The sequence below is a fragment of the Pristiophorus japonicus genome, chromosome 4 (genome assembly GCF_044704955.1).
Source record: "Pristiophorus japonicus isolate sPriJap1 chromosome 4, sPriJap1.hap1, whole genome shotgun sequence".
Lineage (NCBI taxonomy): Eukaryota > Metazoa > Chordata > Chondrichthyes > Pristiophoridae > Pristiophorus > Pristiophorus japonicus.
In genome coordinates, this window is record NC_091980.1 from 192,723,773 (window position 1) to 192,748,033 (window position 24,261).

Sequence of the window (24,261 nt, forward strand, 5' to 3'; positions counted from 1 at the left end):
CCAATCTCCTTCCCCTCCCCCCCAATCTCCTTCCCCTCCCCCCAATCTCCTTCCCCTCCCCCCCAATCTCCTTCCCCTCCCCCCCAATCTCCTTCCCCTCCCCCCCAATCTCCTTCCCCTCCCCCCCAATCTCCTTCCCCTCCCCCCAATCTCCTTCCCCTCCCCCCAATCTCCTTCCCCTCCCCCCCAATCTCCTTCCCCTCCCCCCAATCTCCTTCCCCTCCCCCCCAATCTCCTTCCCCTCCCTCCCAATCTCCTTCCCCTCCCCCCCAATCTCCTTCCCCTCCCCCCCAATCTCCTTCCCCTCCCCCCCAATCTCCTTCCCCTCCCCCCCAATCTCCTTCCCCTCCCCCCCAATCTCCTTCCCCTCCCCCCCAATCTCCTTCCCCTCCCCCCCAATCTCCTTCCCCTCCCCCCCAATCTCCTTCCCCTCCCCCCCCAATCTCCTTCCCCTCCCCCCCCAATCTCCTTCCCCTCCCCCCCAATCTCCTTCCCCTCCCCCCCCAATCTCCTTCCCCTCCCCCCCAATCTCCTTCCCCTCCCCCCCAATCTCCTTCCCCTCCCCCCCAATCTCCTTCCCCTCCCCCCCAATCTCCTTCCCCTCCCCCCCAATCTCCTTCCCCTCCCCCCCAATCTCCTTCCCCTCCCCCCCAATCTCCTTCCCCTCCCCCCCAATCTCCTTCCCCTCCCCCCCAATCTCCTTCCCCTCCCCCCCAATCTCCTTCCCCTCCCCCCCAATCTCCTTCCCCTCCCCCCCAATCTCCTTCCCCTCCCCCCCAATCTCCTTCCCCTCCCCCCCAATCTCCTTCCCCTCCCCCCCAATCTCCTTCCCCTCCCCCCCCAATCTCCTTCCCCTCCCCCCAATCTCCTTCCCCTCCCCCCCAATCTCCTTCCCCTCCCCCCCAATCTCCTTCCCCTCCCCCCAATCTCCTTCCCCTCCCCCCAATCTCCTTCCCCTCCCCCCAATCTCCTTCCCCTCCCCCCCAATCTCCTTCCCCTCCCCCCCAATCTCCTTCCCCCCCCCAATCTCCTTCCCCCCCCCAATCTCCTTCCCCCCCCCAATCTCCTTCCCCCTCTTCCCCCCCAATCTCCTTCCCCCCCCCCAATCTCCTTCCCCCCCCCCCCCAATCTCCTTCCCCCCCCCCCAATCTCCTTCCCCCCCCCCCAATCTCCTTCCCCCCCCCAATCTCCTTCCCCCCCCCAATCTCCTTCCCCCCCCCCAATCTCCTTCCCCCCCCCCCAATCTCCTTCCCCCCCCCCCAATCTCCTTCCCCCCCCCCAATCTCCTTCCCCCCCCCAATCTCCTTCCCCCCCCAATCTCCTTCCCCCCCCCCCAATCTCCTTCCCCCCCCCCCAATCTCCTTCCCCCCCCCCAATCTCCTTCCCCCCCCCCCAATCTCCTTCCCCCCCCAATCTCCTTCCCCCCCCCAATCTCCTTCCCCCCCCAATCTCCTTCCCCCCCCAATCTCCTTCCCCCCCCCAATCTCCTTCCCCCCCCAATCTCCTTCCCCCCCCCCAATCTCCTTCCCCCCAATCTCCTCCCCCCCCCAATCTCTTCCCCCCCCCCCATCTCCAATCTCCTTTCTCCCCCATCTCCTTTCTCTCCTTTCTCCCCCATCTCCTTTCTCCCCCATCTCCTTTCTCCCCCATCTCCTTTCTCCCCCATCTCCTTTCTCCCCCATCTCCTTTCTCCCCCATCTCCTTTCTCCCCCATCTCCTTTCTCCCCCATCTCCTTTCTCTCCTTTCTCCCCCATCTCCTTTCTCTCCTTTCTCCCCCATCTCCTTTCTCCCCCATCTCCTTTCTCCCCCATCTCCTTTCTCCCCCATCTCCTTTCTCCCCTTTATCCCCATCTCCTTTCTCCCCCCCTTCTCCCCATCCCTCCCCCTCCCTCCCTCCCCCATCCCTCCCTCTGCTCTCCCTCTTCTCTCCCTCTGCTCTCCCCCTACCCTCGCTGTCAGAAACAGACACTGACAGACAGAGAATGAGAGACACACAGACAGAGAGATAGAGACACACTGAGGGGGGCATCCCAGCACGCTGTTGGAGGGCTCCCGGTGCTGCAGTCGGTAAGTGGAAAAATTTTTATTTATTGATTTAAAAAAAAAAAATTATTTCTTATTAATTTTTTTTGATTGATTTATTGGTTGATTTATTGATTTATTTATCATTTATTATTGATGATGGCTCTTTATTTGTAAAACTGAAGTGTTTAATGTTTGTAAACTTCCCTTTAAACCCCCCCCCCACCATTCTCTACGCCTGATTTGTAACCTACGCCTGATTTTCTAAAGTGTAGACAAGGTTTTTTCGAGCGTAGAAAAATCTTCACTTACTCCATTCTAAGTTAGTTTGGAGTAAGTTTTCACTGCCGAAACTTTGAAAACAGGCATAAGTGGCCGGACACGCCCCCTTTTGAAAAAGAAAATTCTGTTCCAAAGTGAAACTGTTCTAACTGACTAGAACTGGAGCAAACTAAATGACGAGAATTCCGATTTCTAAGATACTCCGTTCTACACCAGTTGCTCCTAAAAATCAGGAGCAAATCATGTGGAAACTTGAGGCCTTTGACACTCTCGATGTGACCGGTGCCAGCTGGCTGTTTCATTTACGTGACTGTAGGCTGATACTGAATGTTGGGTGGAGTTGTGACTGAAAATATCAGCAGTTTGAAAAAGTGGGAGCCATGCAGGTGGAATCTGATGAGAGAAATACACTAGTCCACATTGAAAGAGATAAATGAATTGATCCATGTTGAAATGCCAAGTCAAGTTGTTTGTGAATACACAGGTATTTGTCTCCTTTCATGTCTTATGAGTTTTTAACCTCTCTTGTAATTGCCTTATATTTGCATTTCTTTATTGTTCCTTCAGACAGTTTCATTTTCTTGGTTTTACTCCCACTGTTTTTTTCTGCTGGTATCTAATCATTTCTGAACTAATTATATGTAAGTTTCCCTCTCTTCCCTTCGTGAACAATTTATCTGGTCCCTTCCCTCGCATTTATTTTCCTCCCTCAATTTCTTCTTGTTGGCAGGCTGGAAGACTAGTTGTTTTTGGACATGAACCTGAGTAAGATATTTCTCTCCCTCTCTGCCTCCAATACATGGGCCCCGGTTTTAACTCCAGGTGGATTTCCCACTCAAGCCTGAGTTAAAATTACAGTCAGGTCTCAATTATGTCATTGGTCCGCAACATGCATTTGTAAAGAAGGACCCTGTCGGCTCCGGGCATGTATCCTTGCTGCTTGCTCAGGCGAGCAGGTTAAAATTGCAGATGGTGTGATCATAGCAGCTTTCGGACAAGAAAGAGCTCACTAGCCAGGATTCTGCTGAGCAAGTAGGGTTAAAATCGCCCCCATGGTATTCAGCGATCTGAGAGAGTGTATGTATCTTTTGCACAAAATTCCCTGAGAAACTCGGTGCCAGTAAAAACTCAGCTGCCAATAGTGTCCCCTAGTAAGCCTCTTCATGGGGTTTTCAGGCAAAACTAAATAATTTTGAGCCATCTGTGTACAAACTGTAGAGTTGTAAGATGGGCCATGTGTTTTATTTTCTGCTTACTCCCCCTCCCCAATTTCCTGATCTGTGTAGAGAGATGTCAAGAAAAGCTTCGGTGCTTTTTCTCAAGAAAGCTCAATTGAATCTCGGTGGTTGGTTCTAAGTGATCGTGACAGAAACTTGGGAACTGGTTACATCTTTGCTTCAGGTATTGGATGACCGAGGGGAACCAGAGGGACAAAAACTGAAGAGTGAAATAACTTCAAATATGGGGCACCATTGGTTTGTATATTGTATTGAACAGTCTGGTGAGATTGTGTTCATGTTCAATAGCAGAGCGTACAGGAATATGAGTTTGTGCTTGCACACCCTAAACGTGGCGGAAAAACTAAAGATGTGAGACAATAAATGCCAAGCATATATTGTGAATTATTTTGGATTTCAGTGACTATTTTCCAGTGGGTGAAACTCCATTTGTTTTTTCTTCTAATGAGTCATTCTCTCTCTTTCTAGGTAAGTCTCCGTTGTAGTGGTCTTGTCAAGTTTAAGTGCACAGCCATGTGAATTTCACAACAAGAAGTACCTCCATCATTAACATGGATTTTCTAAAACCGAAGCAACTTTTAAATACCAGTTCCAGATATTAGTAAGATAAGTGGAAAAGTTTCAGTTGATCAGCTTGATCAATCATGACTACCTCATACATGAATGGACATGTTGCAGAGGAATCAGATAATGAGGCTAAGAACATAGACCTTTCATCTCGTGATGAGCCACCAAGACACAGAGAAATGGCAGTGGATTGCCCTGATGACTTGGGTTCACGAACCATGCCTGTTCGTCGAAGTGCTCAGTTGGAGAGGATTCGCCAGCAACAGGATGATATGCGTCGTAGACGAGAAGAAGAGGGAAAGAAGCAGGAGTTTGACCTTAATTCTTCCATTCGATTGAAGAAGCTGGCACAAATTCAGCCGAAAGTGGGCATTGATAACCCTACGTTTGATAAAGAGGAGGACTTTATTCTCGAGGGTCCCAGCAACGCAGTTAAAGTTCTAGGTATGTAAGTGGACAAAATGTGTTTGTACTGGAATATTGTTATTTTGCTACAGAAATACCTGGACTTGTCTATACACTGTGTACTCGCATGACATCCTAAGTTTTACTATTTTCTCGACTTAATGAGCTAAAAGATTTTGACAAATCTGAATGATTGAAGTAACATTTTTATATTACATTTGAGTAATGGCACAGCAGGTAATGTAAATGTTTGCAGATTTATCTCCCATCTTGACATGAAAATGAGACTATTGCGATTATTTCACATGACATGCAACAGCAAAGGTGACCAGTGTCAAGTTAAACCACTCGATTTACCGTAATAACATTAAGAACATAAGAAATAGGAGCAGGAGGAGGCCATTCGGCCCTTCGAGCCTGCTTGCGCCATTTAATAAGATCATGGCTGATCTTTTATCTCAACTCCACCTTCCCGCACTATCTCCGTATCCCTTGATTTCTTTAGTATCCAAAGATCTATCTATCTCTCTTGAATATACTCAACAACTGAGCATCTACAGTGCTCTGGGGTAGAGAATTTCCAAAGATTCAAAACCCCCTGAGTGAAGAAATTTCTCCTTATTTCAGTCTTAAATGACCAATCCCTTATTCTGAGAATGTGACCCCTTGATCTCGACTCTCCAGCCAGGAGAAACATCCTCCCAGCATTCACCCTGTCAAGCCCTTTAAGAATTTTGCAGATTTCAATGAGATCATCTCTCATTCTTCAAACTCTAGGGAATATAGGCCTAGTGTATGCAATCTTTCCTCATAGGATAATCCCCTCATCCCAGGAATCAGTCTGGTGAACCTTTGTTGCACTCCCTCAAAGGCAAGTAGATAAGGAGAGCAAAACTGTCCATTGTACTCCAGGTGTGGGCTCACCAAGGCCCTTATTAACAGTAATAAGACTTCTTTACTCTTATATTCTAATCCCTTTGTAAAAAAGGCCAACATACCATTTGCTTTTCTAATTTCTTGCTGTACCTGCATGTTAACTTTGTGATTTGTGTACAAGGACACCCAGGTGCTGTTGAATACCAGCATTTCTCAGTCTCTCATCATTTAAAAAACATATTCTGCTTTTCTATTTTTCTTACCAAAGTGGATAACTTCACATTTCTCCACCTTAAGTCTTGCCATTAGTGCTAAAATTTCCATGCATTTGTCAACAGAGTATCGAATCTTAAAACTACAATAGAAGGCAATTTGGCCCATCGTGTCTGTGCCAGTACCATCTCCTGCATTACTTAATTACTCTAATCCTGTTTTCCTGCTTGATACGTCCTTACTATACAGTATAAATGCACACGAGGCCCATGTTTGAGAGAAGGTCAGTCTGTGACCTGTACTTTATTTCATAGCACTCAAGTGCTGGAAGTGGGTGGAGCTTCCCCTTTTATATCTGAAGGTCTAGGTTAGGAGTGTCTCCCACAAGTTCACCACCTAGTGGTCAGTGTTCTCAGTGTACAATTTAGGTCAGATTATACATGGGTTACAATGCTAGTTGAATACATGACATTACCTCCCCCCCGCCCCCCGCCAAAGTCTGACTGGGATCACAGGTTAAGTCTCTCTGGTGGTTTACGCTCCCTTGTAGAGCGCGTGAGTTGGGGCTCCGGTTGTTGGGCGCTGGCCTGAGTGTCTGCTGTTTGCGGTGCCTCAGGCCTGTCCGGACTGCCCACAGTGACTGGGCTCTCCTCCCTTTGGTTCCTGTGTTCGGTCACCTGTGGTGGAGTGAACTCTACATTGTGTTCTTCCTCTGCTTCTTCTATGGGGTTGCTGAACCTCCTTTTTGTTTGATCCACATGTTTGCGGCAGATTTGTCCATTGGTAAGTTTACCTACCAGAATCCTATTTCCCTCTTTGGCAACCACAGTGCCTGCGAGCCATTTGGGCCCTGCAGCATAGTTGAGGACAAAAACAGGGTCATTTACATCAATACATCGCACCCTCGCATTCCTGTCATGGTAGTCATATTGTGACTGGCGCCTGGTCTCGACAATTTCTTTCATGGTGGAGTGTATAAGGGATAACCGGGTTTTGAGCGTCCTTTTCATTAGCAGCTCTGCGGGTGGAACCCCTGTGAGCGAGTGTGGTCGGGATCTGTAGGCCAGCAGGAGGCGTGTTAAGCGGCATTGTAGGGAACCTCCTTGGATTCTGAGCATCCCCTGTTTGATCTGCACTGCTCGTTCTGCCTGGCCGTTTGAGGCCGGCTTGAATGGTGCCGTTCTAACATGGTTAATTCCATTGCCTGCCATGAAATCCTAGAATTCAGTACTTGTGAAGCACGGGCCATTGTCGCTGACCAAGATGTCCGGTAAACCGTGGGCGGCGAACATTGCCCGTAGATTTTCTACCGTGGCAGAGGATGTGCTTGAATTTAAAATGTCACACTCGATCCATTTGGCGTAGGCGTCTACTACAACCAAAAACATTTTCCCATGAAAGGACCTGCGTAGTCCACATGGATGCGTGACCAAGGCTTGGCGGGCCATGGCCAAGGACTAAGGGGGGCTTCCCTGGGCGCATTGCCCAGCTGGGCACACGTGTTGCATCTGCGCAAACAAAGTTCCAGATCTGCGTCTATCCCTGGCCACCAGACGTGTGACCTGGCAATTGCCTTCATCGTGACAATGCCCGGGTGCTCATTGTGGAGTTCTCTGATGAACACCTCTCTGCCCATCTGGGGCATGACTACGCGGTTTCCCCACAGTAGGCAATCGGCCTGAATCGAGAGTTCATCCTTGCGCCTGTGAAATGGTTTAAATTTCTCAGGGCATGCCCTGTACGTGGCTGCCCAGTCCCCATTCAGGACACATTTCTTGACGAGAGACAATAGCGGGTCTCTATTTTCCAGACTTTAATCTGACGGGCTGTCACGGGTGAGCCTTCGCTTCCGAAAGCTTCAACAGCCATGTCCATCTCAGCAGCATGCTCGGTAGCCCCCTCAGTGGTGGCTCGTGGGAGCCTGCTGAGTGCATCGGCGCAGTTTTCGGTGCCCGGTCTGTGCCGAATAGTGTAGTCATAGGCGGCTAACGTGAGTGCCCACCTCTGTATGCGGGCCGATGCATTCGCATTTATGGCCTTGTTGTCGGCCAAAAGGGACGTTAGGGGTTTATGATCTGTCTCCAGCTCAAATTTCCTGCCAAACAAGTACTGGTGCATTTTCTTTACCGCATATACACATGCGAGCGCCTCCTTTTCTACCATCCCGTAGCCCCTTTCTGCCTGGGACAGACTTATGGAAGCATAACTACCGGCTGTAACTGACCCTTGGCATTGACATGCTGCAACACACACCCGACACCATAGGACGACGCATCGCACGTTAACACAAGTTTCTTACATGGATCAAAAAGCGTTAACAGATTGTTGGAACATAACAAATTGCGTGCTCTATTAACAGCCCTTTCCTGGCTGTCCCCCCCCAGACCCATTTGCGACCTTTGCATAGGAGCACGTGTAGCGGCTCTAGCAGCGTGCTCAATTTGGGAAGGAAGTTACCAAAATAGTTCAGGAGCCCCAGGAATGAATGCAGCTCCGTTGTGTTACGGGGTCTGGGTGCTCTCTGGATCACTTCCGTCTTGGACGCAGTAGGGCTGATCCCGTCTACTGCTACCCTCATCCCCAGGAATTCTACCTCTGGAGCTAGGAAGACGCACTTCGCCTTTTTCAGTCGCAGCCCTACCGGGTCCAGTCTGCGTAGCACCTCCTCCAGGTTGTGGAGGTGTTCTTCAGTATCGTAACCCGTAATGAGGATGTCGTCCTGAAAAACCACTGTCCTTGGAATCGACTTGAGAAGGCTTTCCATATTTCGTTGGAAGATCGCGGCACCGAGCGAATCCCGAACAGACATCTGTTGTACTCAAACAACCCCTTGTGTGTCGTGATGGTGGTCAGCTTCTTCGACTCACTCGCCAGCTCCTGGGTCATGTAAGCTGAGGTCAGGTCCAATTTTGAAAAAAGTTTGCCGCCGGATAGCGTCGCAAAGAGGTCCTCCGCTCTCGGTAGCGGGTACTGGTCTTGGAGTGACACCCGATTGATGGTGGCCTTGTAATCACCACATATCCTGATCGACCCATCCGCCTTGAGCACCGGCACGATCGGGCTCGCCCAGTCACTGAATTCGACTGGAGAGATGATGCCTTCCCTCAGCAGGCGGTCCAATTCACCTTCTATCTTTTCCTGCATCACGTACGGCACCGCTCTGGCCTTGTGGTGTACTGGCCTGGCGTCCGGGTTTATGTGAATCACTACCTTGGCCCCCATGAAAGTGCCAATGCCGGGTTGAAATAATGAGTCAAATTTGTCCTGGATCTGTGAGCATGATACTCGCTCCACAGAGGAAATTGCATTGACATCGCCCCATTTCCAGTTCATGACAGCAAGCCAACTCCTCCCCAGTAGTGCGGGGCTGTCCCCTGGGACAATCCAGAGTGGCAACCTGTTCTCCGAATCTTTGTCGGTCACGACTACCGTGGCGCTGCCTAGCACCGGAATGATCTGCTTTGTGTCAGTCCGTAGCTGTGCGTCAATCTGCGATAATTTTGGCCTCCTGGCCTTGGACGCCCACAACTTTTCAAACTGTTTGCTATCCATCAGGGACTGGCTGGCCCCCGTGTCTAGCTCCATTGATACTGGGATGCCATTGGAGCACTTTCATCATTATCGGTGGCGTCCTGGTGTATGAACTGTATACGTGCTCCACATGAACTCGCTGAACTTCAGCTTCCAGCAATTTCCCCCAGCGTTCATTTCTGCAATTTCTGCAGGTATTTTGCTCACCTCTGCAAACTCCGTCTGAGTGTGTGCCTCCACGCCTCCAACATGAGCTGCTGTTTGAAACAAAAGGTCCCTTGCCAGTCGATCGTCCCTGACTGCCCCTGTTATTGCCCTTGAGTGCGCCATTAACAGGTGTTGATGGCCGCATTGTCCCTTGCAATGGCGTGAATCGCCGTTCAGCTTGCCATTGTCTCTGTCGAACTCCCCCTCTGGGTTCGACTACATGTTGGGGCATGCCCGACTGCCCTTGTCTGCCTGGAGAACTGTGTGCTGCTTTAACAATGTTGAATCTCTGTCCCAACCATTCCTTAACACAGTACCTCTCCTCTGTTCTGCTAGTGGCCATGCTCGCGTGGTTTAAATCCCATCCTCGTCACCATTGATAGTCCTTACTATACAGTATAAATGCACACGAGGTCCATGCTTGAGAGGTGGTCAGTCTGTGACCTGTCCTTTATTTCATAGCACTCATGTGCTGGAAGTGGGTGGAGCTTCCCCTTTTATATCTGAAGGTCTAGGTTAGGAGTGTCTCCCACAAGTTCACCACCTAGTGGTCAGTGTTCTCACAGTGTACAACTTCGGTCAGATTATACATGGGTTACAATGCTGGTTGAATACATGACACTGCTCCTTTCTTGTAATATTTTCATCTAATACTCTCTTAAATGTCATGATTAATCCAGCTTCAATAAACATTTGTGGCAAAGCATTGCATGTTCTAATAGCCCTTTTTTTTCTTTCCAAAAAATCTTTCCCAATTCTCCCATTATGCTTTGAATGCTAATCCTGAGTTCAAGTCCTTTTGTTACTGACCTCCAATGGTGATCTGAATCAGGCTAGTTTTATAATTCTGAAAATATTTTTCCCACCTCAATCGCTGCTATAATCTGTTGAGATAATATCTCTTCTCTGATTTTGAAAGAAAGTCTTGGATTTTTATAGCGCCTTTCACAACCACCGGACGTCTCAAAGCACTTTACAGCCAATGTAGTCACTGTTGTAAAGTTGGAAATGTGGCAGCCAATTTGCGCACAGCAAGCTCCCGCAAACAGCAATGTGATAATGACCAGATCAACTGTTTTTGTTCTGCTAATTGAGAATAAATATTGCCCAAGGCACCAGGGATAAGCTTCCCTGCTTGTCTTAGAAATACTGCCATGGGATTTTTTACGTCCACTTGAGAGGGGCCTTGTTTTAACATCTCATCTGAAATATCCTACTGCTGCTCATATTCCTTATGTTAATGTTCTTATTTTGCGGTTCCCTTCATGCTGTATGATTTGTGACTGGTGATGAATAGTCAGACAAAGTTGCAATCATAATTTTTAACAGCTTGTCCATTTCAAGTCTGCAACTTGTCTTTTTTTAAGCATACTACTCAATAAATTATACAGTATGTTTTATCATTTTAAATGTTAATAATGAACAGAAACTCGAGAGATTTTTCTTCCACTGAAATTTGTAAAGGCTTAGACAAGATATTGAAACTTCTGAGACAAATATGGAGTTGGAATTTTGAAATATGGGAATGTTTCTTGCAGTGATAAATTATGTAGTAATGTGCAATAATGCTAGTCTGTTGAAATGCTCATGTTACTTTTCTTATTTATGCTGATTCTTGTGAAGAACTTGATGTACTGAGTGGTACATTAATGTTTCACCTCTGACATCCTGCTAATAAAAAAAAATACCTCGACCCATGTGTTCCACAAAGTAATGTCCCATCTCCAGCCTCTTTTTTAAGAACATAAGAAATAAGAGCAGGAGTTGGCCATTTGACCCCTTGAGCCTGCTCAGCCATTTAATAAAATCATGGCTGATCTGATCATGGATTCAGCTCCACTTCCCTGCCCGCTCCCCATGACCCTTTATTCCCTTATCGCTCAAAAATCTGTCTATCTCCGCCTTAAATATATTCAATGACCCAGCCTCCACAGCTCTCTGGGGCAGAAAATTCCACAGATTTACAACCCTCAGAGAAGAAATTCCTCCTCATCTCAGTTTTAAATGGATGGCCCCTTATTCTAAGACTATGTCCCCTTGTTTTAGTTTCCCCTGTGAGTGGAAATATCCTCTCTGCATCCACCTTGTTGTGTTCCCTCATTACCTTATATATTTCGATAAGATCACCTCTCATTCTTCTCAACTCAACCTGTATTCATAAGTCAACCCCCTCATCTCCGGGATCAACCTAGTGAACCTTCTCTCAATAGCCTCCAATGCAAGTATATCCTTAAATGTGGAGACCAAAACTGCACGCAGTACTCTAGGTTGTAGCAGGACTTCTCTGCTTTTATACTCTCTCCCCCTTGCAATAAAAGCCAACATTCTATTTGCCTTCCTGATTACTTGCTGTAACTGCACACTAATGTTTTGTGTTTCATGCACGAGGACTCCCAGGTCCCTCTGTGCTGAAGCACTTTGCATTATAATTTTCTTTTCTATTTTTTTCTGCTAAAGTGGACAAACCTTACATTTTCCCACATTGTTACTCCATCTGCCAGATTTTTGCCCACTCACTGAGCCTGTCCATATCCCTTTGCAGATTTTTTGTGTCCTCCTCACAATTTGCTTTCCCACCCATCATTGTATCATCAGCAAACTTGGCTATATTACACTTGGTCCCTTCATCCATACATATAGATTGTAAATAGTTGAGGCCCCAGCACCGATCCCTGCGGCACCCCACTAGTTACTGTTTGTCAATCAGAAAATGACCCATTTATCCCGATTCTCTGTTTTCTGTCAGTTAGCCAATCCTCTATCCATGCTAATATATTATCCCCAACCCCGTGACCTTTTATCTTGTGCAGTAATCTTTTATGTGGCACCTTATTGAATGCTTTCTGGAAATCCAAATACACCACATCCACTGGTTCCCCCTTATCCATCCTGTTCATTACATCCTCAAAGAACTCAAGCAAATTTCTCAAACATGATTTCCCTTTCATAAAACCATGCTGTCTCTGCTTGATTGAATTATGCTTTTCCAAATGTCCTGCTACTGCTTCCTTAATAATGGACTCCAGCATTTTCCCAACAACAGATGTTAGGCTAACCGGTCTGTAGTTTCCTACTTGCTGTCTGCTTCCTTTTTTAAATAGGGGTGTTACATTTGTGGTTTTCCAATCCGCTGGGAACTTCCCAGAATCCAGGGAATTTTGGTAGATTACAACCAATGCATCCATTATCTATGCAGTCACTTCTTTTAGGACTCTAGGATGCAAGCCATCAGGTTTTCTCTCAAGTCCATGGACATGTTTTTGCCTCTCAGCTCAATGCTCCTTTCTCCCACAATTCATGGTTTGAATTACTTCTGTGCAGCCTCTGCCCCACCCACAATACAGAAATGGTCCTAATCAGAGTCACAAATGATAATCTAATTGTGACTTTAGCGAATTATGCCTCCTTGACCTCTCTGCAGCCTTTGCCGTGACCTACCACACCATCCTCCAGCTCCATGAGACTGTCTTTGCTTTGATTATCATCACAGGATCTCTAGCAAGGGTTTCTCTCTCCACCCCTGCACTGTCACCTTGCGAGTCCTCCACTGATCTGTCCCTGTTCCCCTATTCCTCCTCCTTTAGATGCTGCCCCTTGATGACATCACTGGAAACCATGGGATCAGCTCCACAAAGACGCTGATGACTCCAAGCTCTACATCTCCAGCAGTTCTCTTGATCCCGCTGCTATCAAACTGCTTGAGTGTCATTCCGCCATTGGGAAAACCAAAACCATCACCGTTGGCCCCCGACTCCATTCCCTTCCCAAGCTGCTGTCGCAAGCTGAACCAGACTGTTCAGAAACTTGGCATCCTGTTTGACTCCAAGTTAAATTTGCAACTGCATATCCTCTCCATTTACTTCCACCTTCCTAACACGGCCCACCTCTGTCCTATCTCAGCGTATCCACCATTGAAACCTCAATCATACCTTCAGCACCTCCAGACTCAATTACTCCATTGCTCTTCTGGGCAGCCTCCCATCCTCTAACAGCAATAATCACTAACTCGTCCAAAGTTTTGCTTGTATCGTCGCCTGCATTAAGTCCCAATCATCTCATTCCCTATTCACTTTGACCTATGTTGGCTCCTGCTCTCCCATGCTCTTAATTTAAAATTATTGTCCTAATCTATAAATCCATCTATGGCCTCCCCACCCCCATCTCCATCACATCCTCTAATATCCCCATATTCTCCATTGCTCTGACTGCAGCCTCTTGTACATCTCCTTCTCTCCTTTCACCCCATCATCGCCAACAGTGCCTTAAGCTATCTATGTCCCATGCTCTGGAATTCTGTCCCTAAACTCCTCTGCTAGTGCACCATCCTCTCTTCCTATAACGCTCTCTTTAAAAACCCTTCTCCTCCACCAAGCGTTTGGTCACCCCTCTTAATCTCTTCTTCGGTCCAGCTTCCGTGATCCACACATCTGTGAAGCATCGTGGGACATTTTCCTATGTTCAAAGGTGTTATATAAACCACATCTTGTTGGTCTGGATTCAACTTCAGCTCATCTTGCTGGGATGAAAGTTTCTATCTGCCAACATTAAAAGCATTCTCAGCCCAGTTTTAAATGGATGTAGCTCCACGGTGCAAAACTTCCCATAATTAAGACCCATAATTAAGAATAGATGAGAATGTCATTAAAAATCTCTCTCGGAGAGAGCACAAAACAACTTTGGCTGGTGTGTAAAATGGAAAAATTATATTACCTTTATTGAGGCAGAGCAGAGGGAACTTTACTCTGCTTTGTGAGCATTCTTACACCTGTTGTGGTAATGCTAGTTACTGATTGGGTGCGTGAAATGGAAGCGCATTCCATTCCCCAACACTGACATTCAACAATTCTTTGAGCACAAAATCCCCCACCGATGTCCCCCAAAGAGATGCAGGCTGATCTAGACTAAATGTAACAATTGTCGAACTGCAGTGTTCAACACCAGGAATTGCCAGTTTCAGAACCTCGTGCATGATGTTGCAATGGCAAATCCACAAATGAGACTTAAAACTTTGTCATCCTACTTCTAAAGACATTATCAATGAATGTGAGGAGCAGTTGATAAAACAAGTACACAATATATTGCTCAGGAAGTTGTAAACTTTACAAAGTCGTCTTGGCACTTTTATTTCTTTCGCAAGTATTCTTCGATTATTAGGTAAGGATCGGGCTCAGCTGTGATTTTCTTCCACGCCCCCCCACCCCAAAATAGTTTAATGCTGCCAGGTACCCTCCAGTGTTTCACCCAATTGGCCATGATTCCTGAAAGGCCTTAATGGTGAGTTTCAGTGAGCTATTCAACTATTCGGGGGGGCGGGGGTGGGGGTGCGTGGAAGAACATCATAGCTGAGCCCAAACCTTACCTCACCTGTCCTCTTCCAACAACCCTAGCTGATTTTCTTCCCTCCAGTCTACCTCACCCGGTGTTGCTGAGGCCAATTGTGTCTCCCATGCACATTGCCAACATATCTGAAATCAATTAATTCATTAACTCAGAATTAGAACTGAGACATTTCCAATCTGTATAACTAAGCCATTCACTAGCAATTAGCCATTTCGCCTGATCCTTGACTGCAAAGAAGAATTGTGAAATGGCTTTTGAATAATTCTACTGATGAGGATTTTGTGTTCTTAACTCTAGGAGTAGATGAGCTGCTGTCTTCCCTGAAACACATACAGCACAGCCTGGTTGACGGTCAGAGTCAGGATGATGTGGCAGTCATTTTGCAGCTGGTTCAGAACCGGGATTTCCAAAATGCTTTCAGCATTCACAATACGGTAGCAGTTCATATGCACAAGATGAGTCCACCTTATCCTGTGAACTCCAATGCACAGGAGCTATCCCAGGAGGTAGGTCTATCGCTAAATTAGATTAAAGAATGTATTGTAATGAAGCTTTTTAAAAAAAACTTTGTTTTCACCATTCTGACTACAGTTTTTGAAGCCTGTTTTGGTGATAAAATAATGATGTGCCAATAACCAAGTGTTTTTATGTAACCTGAGCAATTCGTTCCTCTGAAACAAGAGCCATTACTTTCTCATGGCTCCACTGCAGTGACAACATCTTCTCTAATGGTTTTTACTCTCATGCCTGCACAATCTTCTCTAGTCTGCACAAAACTTCTTGGTCCCCTCTGCCTATTCATCATCTGCACCCCTCTGTCCAAATGTGTGGGATGATGCAGCCACCATTGGTCTGAAGGCTTTGCTGTAATATTACGACCAAGTATCCAAGATCAGTATGAACTTTAATTTTCTTCAGCTCAATACAGCGCTCATCGCAATTTATGTGCTTCTAGCTCTGACTCTCATCATCCTTCCGGGCTCCCTGTTCAGGTAGAATCCAGTAGTGCACATCCTTGGTGTTTTGTTTATGCAGGAGTTGAGCTTTAAATTCCAAATCTAGTACATTGCCAAGATCACTGCCTTGCATCCAGCCCTCATCCCCAGTATTACAAGGCTTTTATCCCTATTGAGCACTTTAAGAATTGATTTCTCCCCATTTGTACTCTTCCAAAACAGGAACGAATGTAGAAATCTGTAATCGGAATCCTCTTCCATATGAAGCCTTGCACACATCCAGTGCTAAGTTGCAGTGACTCCCTTTGCCTCAGAGATTCTGTTTCAAGATCTAGTTTCTCAGCTTCAAATCCTGCAGCCGCCTTGTTTTCCCAACTTTCTCCAACTCTGTCTCAACTCACACCTTCTGTTTCTCTAACTGATTTATCACAACCCCTTTCAAAGATGAGGGAGTTGACATATGAAGATAGGTTGAGTAGGTTGGGCCTATACTCATTGGAGTTCAGAACAATGAGAGGTGATCTTATTGAAACATATGATAATAAGGGGGCTCGACAAGGTGGATGCAGAGAGGATATTTGCAATTATAGGGGAAACTAAAACTAAGAGGGCATAATCTTCGAATAAGGGGCCATTCATTTAAAACTGAAATGAGGAGGAATTTCTTCTCTCGGGGTTGTAAATCTATGGAATTCTCTATAGACAGATTTTTGAGCAATAAGGGAATAAAGGGTTATGGGGAGCAGGCAGGGAAGTGGAGCTGAGTCCATGATCAGATCAGCCATAATATTAAATGGCGGAGCAGGCTCAAGGGGCCAAATGGCCTACTCCTGCTCCTATTTCTTATGTTCTTTCGATTTCCCCATAGGAGCCCAATCTTTTAACTGAGATTCCTGCTCTCTGGAACTGTCTTTCAAAGCCATTTTGCTGCGTTACCTGTTTCATTGCTTTCAAATGTCTCTGCAAAGATCCATCTCTTAGTCTCTTCCCTCCTCCAAATTTTCCTGCTAGGTATTTACCTCTTCCTCCTTGCAACACATACTTGGCATTCATCTATATAAGGAAAGTTAGAGAAATGGAAGTTGTTTTCAGTATTCTGAGTGGAAAAGCATTTCTCCGTTGACTAAAAACACCATGCGTCATCAATGAAGAACAACACAGCAGTTGGTGAAAATTAATCTTGTGATGAATTTACTAAAATATAGACGAGACTATATAGACTAGAGGACACTGTTTAAGGCTATCAGAAGAAAATTGGATTAGGAATTTATTTATTTTTTACCAAGAGGGTGACAGAATTGTGGAACATATCATCAGCAAAGTTAGTGGAAGAGAAAATCATTAACTGTTTTAAAGGAGGATCTGGATAAACTTTTATTTTAAAAGAGGAAACAGCTACTAATTCCGGATTGGAACATTGGGGTTAGGTGCACCTAAGGTATTCTCATAACCAAAACATTACTGTTATTAATTACTGCAGCACATGTTTCCAAGAATTTGGTGAAACACATACATTTCCAAGGGAAAAAAGTATGGATGTTTCATTTTAAGTACTCATCATGAGAGAATTGAATTTTATTTTTAGCGAATAGAATATTTACATTTTCTGTGTGGAGAGTTGGATTTATGGGAACGTTCCCTCTAGAAGCTTATTTTTGTTCATTCACTCCCTTCAGCCATCATCACCTGAGCTATAATTTTGTCAGATACTTTTGGGAAAATCACGGATTTGTCGAGGTAAAAATGTCAGAACTCTGTTGCCCGTATTCTAACCCGCATCAAGTCCCACTAACTCATCACCCCTGTGCTTGCACACCTACATTGCTCCTGGTCCCCCAACGCCTCCAATTTAAAATTCTCCTCGTTTACATTACAACAGTGACATCAAAAAGTACTTCATTGGCTATAAAGTGCTCTGGAACGAAAGGCACTATATAAAATGGAAAATCTTCCTTTCTCTCCTCTCTCCTCTCTCTTTCTCTCCTCTCTCTCTCTCTCCTCTCTCCTCTCTCTTTCTCTACTCTCTCTCTTTCTCTACTCTCTCTCTTTCTCTACTCTCTCCTTCTCTCTCTCTCTCTCTCTCTCTCTCTCTCTCTCTCTCTCTCTCTCTCTCTCTCTCTCTCTCGTTCTCTCTCTTCAAATCCTTTCATGACCCCGCCCTCCCTATCTTGTAAACCTTCTCCAGCCCAACGACCATCCAAGAATTCTGCGTTTATCCAGCCACATGAAGAAATTTCAGTGCTGGAGTGGGAGCCGTTGGAGGAGATGAAAATGAATGCTGGAGATGACCAAATACAAGTTATGTTTCCTCTTGTTTCACAAAGAAATCACTCAGTCCTGTGGAGAAAACTGTAAAGTCTGCCTAGAATTTTTTAGAAACCGTTTAGTGAAAAACTTTGGGTAAGATTTCATTACTTAAGGTTTTCTCATACCCAGAACATTACTGTTATTAATTACTGCAGCACATGTTTCCAAGTATTTAGTGAAACTCTTACATTTCCAAGGAGGGAACCATTGCAGGGCCACATGCCCACCGTAACTTTTTGCAAATAAAAATGTTAAAATTATAGTTTCTGTGATGCTCATGATAAAGGTTCAGCCTTTGTCTTCATTGTTTAGTTTCAGCAGATGTGCTATTAATTTCTTGATGAAAGTTTTTAGTATGCATAAAGCACTGCTGAATGAAAGTTCATTATGTAAATACATCATAACTTACACTGCTGGATTTTATAATTGCTTTCTACACAATGTAATCAGAGCATGCTCGAGGGAATCAGAACACTGAGGTAGTTATTTGTTTGGAATCTTGTTTTTGTCAATTAGCTATCCATTATACTTTTTTTTGCCCCTAAGAAAAGGACTTCTTTATTTCGCTGTACAATCCGGTAGGACAAGTTGGACGTTGTACTTTTAAAAATATTTCAAGGCACATGAAGGTAAAAACCTTAAAGCTGGGGAAAGAAAATTCAGAAGATCATGTTCAGCAATTGATTAACTTTTCTGCAGTAGTTACAATTGATGGTTAGAGTATTTGCATGTGGGTAATAAAAGTACAGGTATGATGTTAGACTGGGTCATTATTTGAGCTTAAACTGGACTATGCTATTTAATGCTGCTGCCATTTCTGAAAAGCATCTCCACAGTTTAATGCCATTTAAACCAACAGAAACCATTTTTGAAGAGCCACCTGAAAGCATTGTCTGTTTTATTTGTGCTTTACTATGGGGGCAAACTTCCACGTGCATCTCCAACTTTGGTGAAATCCCTGTTTAAATGTGTAATCAGGGTTACCGCCGAAGTTACGTCAGCAAAGCAGAAGAAACACTGAGGAAATTCCTGGCATATATTTCTAAGTGTCTGGTTGTCGTCTAGTGTTGGCCAGTTGAGTGTGGAATAATTCATAAGTATGTTTATAAATTGTATCATCAGTAAGTCAAACTTCTCCAATCTTGAAGGATAACAACCAGGCCGGGGCTGACAAATGGCAGGTTGCATTCAGACCCGATCATCATCTCGAACAATCATCTCCCCTTAATCCTCAATAGTACTGCCATCACCAAAACTTCCACTATCAACATCTTTGAGGTCACTTCTTTGGAGATTTGTGGTTGGGTGGGGGTGCGAAGAAGAAGAGTGTACGTATTGTGTTACGCCAGACATCACAATTATACGGGACTGGCTGGATGGACCGGTAGGTCTTTTCCTCTGTCATTTTAGGTATGTTCGTATGTCACCATTGGCTTCAAGCTGAACTAGACCAGCTATATCAACTATATAAGAGTTGGGCAGAGGCTGGGTACTCTGGTACAAATGGCTCACTCACTTAACCCTCAAAGCCTTGCCACCATCTACAAGGCCTGTCAGGGATGTGCTGGAATACTTACTACTCGCCCATATGGGTGCAGCTGCAACAAGACTCTAGAAGCTCAACATTATCTAGACCAGAGCAATTGGTGTCCCTACCCCTGGCCCTGGACCCCTCCACCACAGGCACCCTGGCTGCATTATGTACAAATCTGCAGGATACACAGCAGAAACTCATCAAGGTTACCTCGACAGCACTCCCCTGCCCTGCATTCGCTACCATTGGGAAGACAAGTGACACAATGTCACTGGAACCATCAACACCTCCGAATTCTCCTTCAAGCCACACACCATCCTAATTTGGACATATATCATCATTCCTTCATCGTCGCTGGATCACAGTCGTTCAAGGGGAAGGCCACCGCTTTCTCAAGACAATGTAGGATGGCAATAAATGTGACTTTGCCCGTGTCAACCACATCCCGAGAACAAAAATAAAGTCTTGCACTGCCATCTCCCTCATTTTGACTTTTTTTTTTAACTTTTATCTCTCTCATTAGCTGCTTACATCTGTAGATTTCTCCCCAGATAGGGGACAGGAGAGAACCTACTATGAGTAAATGGTTCAGCAGATCCTTTGTCTTGTATCTGACCCCAACACAAAATTATGTAATGATGTAAGAGAATGATATATGTATTATGAAGAATCTGGTCTAGTGGGCTGACTTAGAATTAATGACGTGCATTGCTGATAATTGTGGCTGATTAGCATCAAATGTCAGTATTTCCAGGAACCTAAGCCTGCAACTTCAACAACACTGCTGCGTATTCATTTTTAAATGATCAAAAGAAAACACACCCAGAAAAGAATATCTAACCAACTCCGTCAGAAATTTAGAAATGGCAGGTTCCTTTGCAGAACTGAAGCAATAGATCTGGTTTTCAATCTCTTCACTTTACTTTCCTAGCATATGTCAACAAGGAAATGTGGATGTGATTTTTGCTGTTAATTTATTAGGGCATTTAGATGGACCGCCTTTTTAATACAGTAAATTTGGACAGTGACCAGTAGTTGACTGGTAATCACAGTTATAATGGGCTCAAATTTCCCCAGGAATTGCCCCGCTTTCTTTGGAGCAAGTAGCTTTTTTTGGAGTAACTTAAAAATCGCAAATTTCCCCATTTAACTTGTTCCAGCGTAAGTCAGTCAGCCAGTTAGTTCGTTTTTTTTTTTAAGTTTAGGTTTTTTTTTTCTCCAAAAGGGGGCGTGACCAGCCACTTACGCCTGTTTTGGCCATAGAAGCAAATTTGGCCAGCTGAAAGTTACTCCAAACTAACTTAGGCCAGTGTATGTGGCCACTTTTGTAGGCACAGAAAAACCTTAAAGACCTTCACAACATCAGCACAACATCTTCAGCACAATAGCTGCACAACATCACCACAAATAAATGAAAATTAAATCAGCTACAGAAAATAGAGCGGTCCTACCTTGCCGACTGCAGAATGCACCGGCTAGCCCTCCCGCCAGGGCTAGGAGCGGCAGGTACACATGCCTAGGGGTGAGGGATTTTTAGTTTTTACAGTTGAGTCTAAATGTTGCATGGTCCTAATGGAGGATGATTCTGTTTTGATGCAAAATATCTTTTATTGTGAATTTAACAGTGCACTTCAACGATACGAACAACAACAACAGCCACAACAGGAAAGAAAGTCTGCACCCATCCCTCACCCACATCTCGGGGAAAGTGCACTTCCTTATAGGGTCGGTGGTGGGGGGGTTGGGGACCCGGCTTGGGTCTGGCCAGTGGCTGGTGCGTGGAGTGAATTGGGAGTGACATTTGAGTCTCCGGCCTTTGTGTCCTTATTGCAGAAGCCAACTCCCTCATGGCACCTGCCATCGTCTGCACACCCTCTGAAATGCCTGCCCTGACTTCCGGTCTTAGTGCAGAGATTTCACCCGATAGTGTGATGACTTCATCACACACCCCACTGACAGCCTCCACAAGTGATCTTTTGAGGACATTGGTCTCCCCACCCAATGAAAAAACCTGATTAACTTCTGCTGAGGGCTGCCTCTCAGGAGAGACTGGTCGGCTTCTCCTTCCCCTTGCCATGGGTCTACCTAGTGGCACCCCTCCAGTGTGAGGCGCAGGCTGGGATGGTGGGGCACGGTGTCCCAAGATGCATTTCCCGACCGCCACTTGGATCCGCGACCTCAGACGGTGTGAACCCATGGAAGGTTGCCGAGGAGCTAATGGAGGGTTCTGGCTGTGTGATACCCTGTGATATGTGCTGATCGATATCGTGGTCAGCATTCTCCTGAACACACATTTCCATGGACCCCTCCTTCCCCCCCCCCCCCCCAACCGCCTTGGTCTGGAGCGCACGCATCTGGATCCTCAGGATCTTGAGTGTCGTCTTCTTCTGCAAAAGACAACACAACAGTCAAATGGTTAGCAGCACAGGAGGTGGCAGGATGGGTGGCATGAATAGTCTCACGCATAGCAGGCCAGTCAGCAGGTTGATTTGAAGGGCCACTATGCATTTTAATGACTCACCCTCACCCTCGCGTGTGGGTTCAGCTTGTGCAGAGCTTATTCTTTTTCTGCCAGTGCAAGTCAGCAACCCTCTGTTCCAGGGATGTCAGTTGGTGCAAATTTGGCAGACCTCCTCCTGTTCTAGTTCTCTCCTTCTTGTGGGCCAATTTCTTCTGCAAAGATGAAAATATTAATTGTCAGACATGGTGCACTTCTGATAGGTGGGACACCTACAGATGCTCATATTTTCCACTGCAATTCAATTTAAAGATGAAGATATTGCTTGCACTCACTACTTGACCAATGTCCTGCCATTTCTTCTTGCACTGGCTTCCAGCGGAGAATTCTTCAGCAACGAGGTTCCATCTTTTCCTCATTTCCTTGGGGGGGGGACCTTTGAAGGACCACTCTTGCTGATATCCAGCTCCAGCCATTTCTCCTCAATAACTGTCACTAATTTCTTCACTTCCTCATGGAGGAAATTTTTGGTTCTTGCACGCTCTAGTGCCTTTCGTCTATTGGACTCAAACGCAGGTAATGTTCAAAGATCACACTTACACCTCTTACACCTATCCAGCACTCCTTTCCACTCCCTCAGCCACACAAATTAATATTCAGACCTCACCTTTATATATGCTCCATAGCCACTTATTCTGAGGACATTCTCCCTTTAACTGGCCAATTGCCAAGCTTCCTGTTACACTGCGCATGCGTGCAGACTGAACCACCCATTGTGCATGCGCGCACACTCAAACGGTCATGCTTACCCCTGCCGGCACTGCACGACACACTGGGCCCAAGCCCTGCCCCCGCCGGCTGCGCTAAGCAAGCGCGGCCGAAACTCCCCACCCCCCCAGATTCTGCTGCGCGACGCCGATGGATCCAGACGACGAGGGAGTGGACAAATTAAGAGGTAGATTTTTGGCGCTTTTTTTCCTCCAGGAAGTCGGAGCACCACATCGAGATACGCCGCTCTAAGTGGCCGGGGAAATTTGGGGCCAAAGTGTGGCCTTTTTCTTTTGCCAGATGTTCTTGTATCCTGTTAATACTCCAATTTCACAGGGATTTCAATCATATTAGTGATCAGTATCATATTTTATAGGTGCATGCCCTCACAAAGACTTGCAGTTAGATGGGGAAAAGTTCCAAACTTATGCAAAATCCAGACATCATAATGCAGATGTGTAGAAAAAAGCATAAAGGCAGCAAGGCATTGTTGTAGCCTTTATTGAGATTGTGAACTGTTGTGTGCGTATATAGTTGCTGTTCATTGCTATCCTTTTTCTTTTAAGGTACAGAAGATTTTGACCATTAGTCACCAGAAGGATGGACAGGAACTCTCTGCTCTTCTTGCTTCACCACACTTTGAAGTATGCCCTTTAGTTATTTTTGGTGTTAACTCTTGTGCTGCACATTCTGTTTTTAAAATAAAATAAACTGTTTAGGGTAGGTTATGTTCAAATGAAGACATTTTGTTTGAACTATTAAATGGATTTTTTCAACTAGGATATATATTTTGGTTATTTTAAACATCACTGATTTAACAACTTACTGGTTTGACAGACGGACTATTTCAGGAATGATCAAGTTGTATATTTAATTGTCGATCTTGAGATGTTTTGGAAGCCAAGTACATATGGAAAATAAGTAATATCCTTATAGGTTTTTTTGTTAAAATTAAGCTTTTCTTCGTCTTTAAAATTATAACTAATTTCACTTAAGTGACTAGGAATAGAAGCTGCTGAAAGAAGAATTATGCTCTGATTTACTCAGAGGATTATTATTCTCATGATTTAATGTGAATGTTTGTAGTGGGGGGATAAACCATATGTTGTAATGTTTCTACCATAGAAGTTAGCATTTTGTGACTTTATTTTATTAAGAATGGGTACTGTAAAACAATAGCACGTGACCGGTCTGTGAATTGCTCATACATGTGGGGGTCTGGAACGCACTGCCTGAAAGGGTGGTAGAGGCAGACACCCTCACCACATTTTAAAAAGTACTTGGATGTGCACTTGAAGTGCTGTAACTTTCAGGGCTACTGACTTAGAGCTGGAAAGTGGAATTAGGCTGGATAGCCTCTTGTTGGCCGGCACGGACACGGTGGGCCGAAATGGCCTCCTTCCGTATTGTAAATTTCTATGATTCTATGTATCTTTCCTCTGGTACATCATTATGGTTTGTTGTGGCTCCCCAAAAATTCTGAATTATTGGCCACAGATATTTAGGCAATGTTTGCTTCTTACAAATAGATTGAGCACAACTATATGGAGATATTC

At 45.4% G+C, this 24,261-nt stretch overlaps 1 protein-coding gene across 2 annotated transcripts in view; it reads left to right on the plus strand.

Annotated features, from left to right (window-relative positions):
* The window catches only part of pals1a (protein associated with LIN7 1, MAGUK p55 family member a), a 164,387-nt gene that overhangs the window by 83,127 nt on the left and 56,999 nt on the right, over positions 1–24,261 (plus strand). For both annotated transcript variants that reach the window (XM_070878966.1, XM_070878965.1), the window contains 3 exons: positions 4,012–4,554; positions 14,980–15,188; positions 23,272–23,349. In XM_070878966.1, coding sequence (XP_070735067.1) covers positions 4,188–4,554; positions 14,980–15,188; positions 23,272–23,349 — 654 coding nt within the window. In that variant the 5' untranslated portion in view covers positions 4,012–4,187. The remainder of the gene's footprint in view (positions 1–4,011; positions 4,555–14,979; positions 15,189–23,271; positions 23,350–24,261) is intronic.